Genomic DNA, 5,000 nt, shown 5'->3' on the forward strand with positions numbered 1-5,000 from the left:
TGTAGCAACAGAGTGTATAGACCTATATGTATATTCTAAATATATTCTTAAAATTACAAAATTGCAAAACTTATTTTCATCCTCCATACTGCAGCATGCCGCAGTATGGAGGCACTACAATTTATCTAACAGATCTGGGTAAATTTTTCGAATAACACCGCACTACTAAATACCACAAAAGTGGTATCAATGGATTCCTCTCAACCTCTATATTCACATGTAGTATATATAATGCGCGATTCCACCCCTGGACCCTACTATCTGGGTCCCGTTAGTAGGATAGGTCATCAAGTAGGTCAGGGAAATTGCTGGGTAAAATATGAATTCTGGGCATATTTCGTATACAAAATCTTAACCCAATTACCTACCTAACTTTGCCTAGTTCTGAAGTTAGCCCTAGGCAAGGAATGGCTTTGCACCCCCTGAACCCTCCCTTTTTTAAGGCACTTCGTGCTACCTCGTGCTACTTCGGGGCATATTTCGTATGCAAAATCATAACCCAATTATCTACCTCACTTTGCCTAGTTTGAAGTCAGCCTTAGCCAAGAGGGGGCTATACCCCTCTGTGGACCCCCCCCCCCCCTATTCAGGGCACTTAGTGATACTTATGATATGTAATTAGTTCTGTAGATGATAATGCCACGACCACGAATAACCCTCACACTACGCCATGATGACAGCAACTGAGACTTTGTCTCATATATTCCTCAGGATAGAAAACTAGGACTGATAATGATGTGACCACTCAATAGAGGGCAATCAATAATTATACTGTAAAGAATGGGGAATATTGTGCCATCTATTGAGAGAATATAACAGTCTATACAGGTAATTCATTGAGGGTTTCCAGTCCACAACTCGTCAGTAGCCGTAAATGCTTAAACACAACTGTGTTTGAATTTCAGGCCGAGGATGGTGCTTATCGAGGTATTTTGCACAAGGTATGTTGCACAAAGTGCCCTGAACAGAGGGGTCCAGGGGAGACAAAGCCCCCCTTTGGCTAGGGCTAACTTCAAAACTAGGCATTGTAAGGTAAGTAATTAGGTTAAGATGATGCTTACGAAATATGCCCTGAAGTATTCCGAGGTAGCGCGAAGTGCCTTAAAAAGGGGGACCCAGATTGTAGGGTTTAGAGGTGGAATTGTGCATTATATCCACTATATATGAATAGTAGAGGTTGAGAGGAATCCATCAATACCACTTTTGAGGTATTTAGTAATGTGGCGTAATTCAGAAAATTTACCCATATCTGTTATCACATAACACATGTTGCCTTTATGAAACAAAAGTCTGTTTCAAATTTCTTTCACAAATATTCCAAGACTTAATCATAAATGGAATTGTTTGACGTGCAAAAACAGTTCCAGCTGAAGGAAATCAATTTTCTTTTGCCTACCTAGCTACAGCATGCCTTTGCCATACACAAAAAGGTAAAAATAAGTTCCTTTTCCATACACAATTAGGTAAAAGAAGTTCATCTCTAAATATACTGAACAGTATGATGAGCGAGGGGGGGGGGATAGGAAATGAAGCGCACAGGGAAGGGTCCTGGACTGATAACTTCTGTATAGGAAATGCTATGAGCAAGGAGGAGTTCAGGAGTGGAGTTTTAATTTAGAAAGGTTGTTCTATGGTCGGCATTTGTGGAAAATTGTGCTGGTTTGGAGCTTTCAATATTTGCAGGGGTGGAAATATGCATGCACAGAGCATAACTATAATAAATAAATATGAATACCTAGGAAAAACTGAAAGAACCAATTTTACATTCTTATGTCACATCAAATAAACTTCATGTAAAAGGTTGTTACACAATAGCATCGTATAGTATATGAACTATCCAAAACATTGCAATAAAGAATTACATAGTCATTGTTGGAATTGAATGTGTAGGGCACACATTGCAAGTTACTTTAAACATTTCAGTTGCAAGATGAGTCAATGATAAATAGGTACACAATATATAAGAGCACTCAGTTTTTTCTTCACTTTCATGCTGTTAATAATTTCATTTAGAATGGGAATATACGATTTCCTTTCCACTGTATTGTATATTGTAATGTTGACACTAACACCAGTAAATCTTTTCCTGCAAACTTGGAAGTTCTTGCAATCTAGAATGCAGTTCCCTCTAAAGGTATTACACATAACGGGAAGAAAATGCTATGAGCACTACAATTTATCTATATCAACAAGTAGTTTGTTGGCGATCCCGAAAAGAAAAAAAATCTCCCATCACCTCACCTTAAGAGCATATTTGTGCTGGTTCCTCTTGCTGAAGCACTCGACCACCTTGCCGTTGATTCCGAGGCCGAGCACATTCGAGGAGATGATGTAGTCCTCGATGATAGGCCTAGATTTGGTGTTGAGCACACACACTCCAGCGCGACTGTTTCCTCCTCCTCCTCCTCCTCCTCCTCCTCCCATCATCATCCTCGCCTGCTCCTCTAAAGGGTGGCTGTCGACCATCATGGGCTCTTCCTCCATACTGCAGGCCGGAGGGGATCAATAAGCACCAGGAAAGGTCTCAGGTCTCTCAGTGCGTTGTCAACATATCACAGGAGGGAGGCGTGAGTAACCTTGAAGGGGAAGGAAGAACAGCTGAACAGCTGCGAGACGACAACAACAACAACACTTCCCTCGCTCGCCGGAAGCCACTCGATCTCGATCCCTCCCGACCCGACCCGACGACGCCCCGCGCGGTTTGCAGGACTTAAGCACCAGGAAAGAGGTCTCAGTGCGGCGTTAACATGTCTAATATCACAGGAGGCGAGGGAGGCGTAAGTAACCTTGAAGGGGGAAGGAAGAACAGCTGCGAGACGACGACAACAACAACAAGAACAACACCGCCTCGTCTCGCCGGAAGTTTACTCGATCTCGATCCCGACCCGACGCCCCGCGCGGTTTGCAGGACTTTACGAATTGACGTTATTTTATGCTCTAATAGTCTGTGGACTTTGGCATTTGATGGGAATCTTTGTTAATCAGTAGGATTTGATTTTACGAAGCCACTCGATCTCGATCCCGTCCCGACCCGACGCCCCGCGCGGTTTGCAGGACTTGCTTGGCGCCAAACACGGTGCACGAGTTTACCTTATTTTATGCTCTAATAGACTGTGAACGTTGGAATTTGATGGGAATCTTTGGTAATCAGTAGGATTTGATTTTACGTTTAGGTTTTGTTCTAGTTTGGGGTTTCATAATGCATGAGATATTATTTCCTCCATTCGCTTCTACTTTTGGTGAAAATAAATAGTCTTATGGCTGAAAATGACTCTTAAACTAACATATAAAATAAATCTGTGTACCTCATTCATAAAAAATGGCAAGAAATTATTTAATTAAAAAATAACTATTTCCTTTATTCCAAAGTGAAGAGTTTATGGTTCGTGGTTTCTGAAATTGAATCAAATTCAAAATCGCGAAGAGCAATTGTGTGATATTTTTTCTTCTTCAGTTTTAATTCAAGCAAGAGAGGTAGATTAATGATATATTGAATTTTTTTTTTATTTTCGCTTCCGATTGTTACGTTTCCTTAAAACTTGATTTCTGAGCAACTGATGATAAATATAGTATTTTATCACTAAAGGATTCTGTGAATTATGTGCTCATTCTTACACTTGGTAACATTAAACAAAATATATACGGGTAAAAAAGTTAAGATATTGTACAGTTATCCTATATAATTGTTTAACTTTGTGTAAAGCAGTACTCTCTAGCAGGGGTGGGCAAATTTTTCATAAAAAAAAAAAAAAAATCACAATATTATAGGGCCTCATAGTATGTTAACCAAAATAATAGTAATTTAAGATAGCCTTTAAGGAAAAAAATGCAATTAATCCTTTTGATTATTATCTTAAAGTATTCTACAAGATTCAAAATTGCCTGATTAGCCATTTGCGGTTAAAGTGTTAATGTTCACAATATTATTTGGCGTTGATTGGTAACTCAAATTTACTAACATTTGGCCGCATGTCTAAGAACCGTTATTATTGGATATTCTTTATTTGGTGGTCACCTTAGACCCCTTGAAGTAATATTGCATATTCAAAATATGGCACTATCTTTCTAATTGCTTTATGATAACTGGTGCAACCATAGTTTTACTTTGATAGTTAATTATGAATCGCTATCTACAGCTTCTTTTGTCCATATCGGGTAACTTTAATAAAAGTCATGATGTTGCAGCTAATGCAAGGCTGGACATTTAATACCTTCCTAGCTCAACCATCTTGACGCTTAAAGTTCCCTTTGTTGCCAGCCTCTTTGGTGTTTAATCCGCAATATTGCACAATCAGTTGTTATTGCCCTAACATAAAATAACTTATGACGTAACTAATCATTATTAGAACTCATACGCAAATCTCGCGATAATTGTGTTATTATCCATCAGACGGTATTCCATATCGAAAGATTAACTTAGGGGAAAATGCCACCTTTAACTCTAATATGCTCCATGGCATGCTTGCTAACTCAGTGCTCGATAACAGCGCTTGCGCTGAATGCGGTCCAGTTTGTCTGCCCATTTAGTCATCTTTTTTAGACGGCCAGGTTGGTCTAATTATAATGGGGCAATAAGTGATGCTCCGCCCATCTCAGATATTGTTTTAGAGGTGATGCAACGCCCTTTCCCTTACGAGTGTATAAACACTCACTTTGGTCTACAGTCTGATGTTTGCCGATCCTGTAGTGAACTATTACACCTCTACTCTTAAGATTACAAGTGTGCGAAACGATTGAAAGAATGCAAAAAAAAAAAAAAAAAAAAAGACCAAATGCAATTTATTTTCTTGGATGCCCCCTTTCTCCAGCTGTTTTGGGATTGGGTAATACAAATATACAAAAGGATCATAAACATACCATGACTCTGAAATCAATGACCACATTGGTACTTGTCTCTCGATAAACATTGTATCTAAACGATTCCATCTAGATACATTAATCTATATCAGAATGGAAATTATAACATTTAATGAGCAGTCTACATATACTTCTGAACGAAG

General features: G+C 39.1%; 1 protein-coding gene across 2 annotated transcripts in view; it reads right to left on the minus strand.

The window, feature by feature from the left end:
• Positions 1-4,760, minus strand: part of MAPk-Ak2 (MAP kinase-activated protein kinase 2) — a 31,413-nt gene extending 26,653 nt beyond the window's left edge. For both annotated transcript variants that reach the window (XM_043031043.2, XM_043031042.2), the window contains exon 1: positions 2,242-4,760. In XM_043031043.2, the coding sequence (XP_042886977.1) occupies positions 2,242-2,484 (243 nt within the window). In that variant the 5' untranslated portion in view covers positions 2,485-4,760. The remainder of the gene's footprint in view (positions 1-2,241) is intronic.
• Between the last annotated feature and the right edge of the window lie 240 nt (positions 4,761-5,000).

This window comes from Penaeus japonicus, unplaced genomic scaffold (assembly GCF_977035675.1).
Source record: "Penaeus japonicus unplaced genomic scaffold, GWHDUDI00000001_assembly GWHDUDI00000012, whole genome shotgun sequence".
In the NCBI taxonomy this organism is placed as follows: domain Eukaryota; kingdom Metazoa; phylum Arthropoda; class Malacostraca; order Decapoda; family Penaeidae; genus Penaeus; species Penaeus japonicus.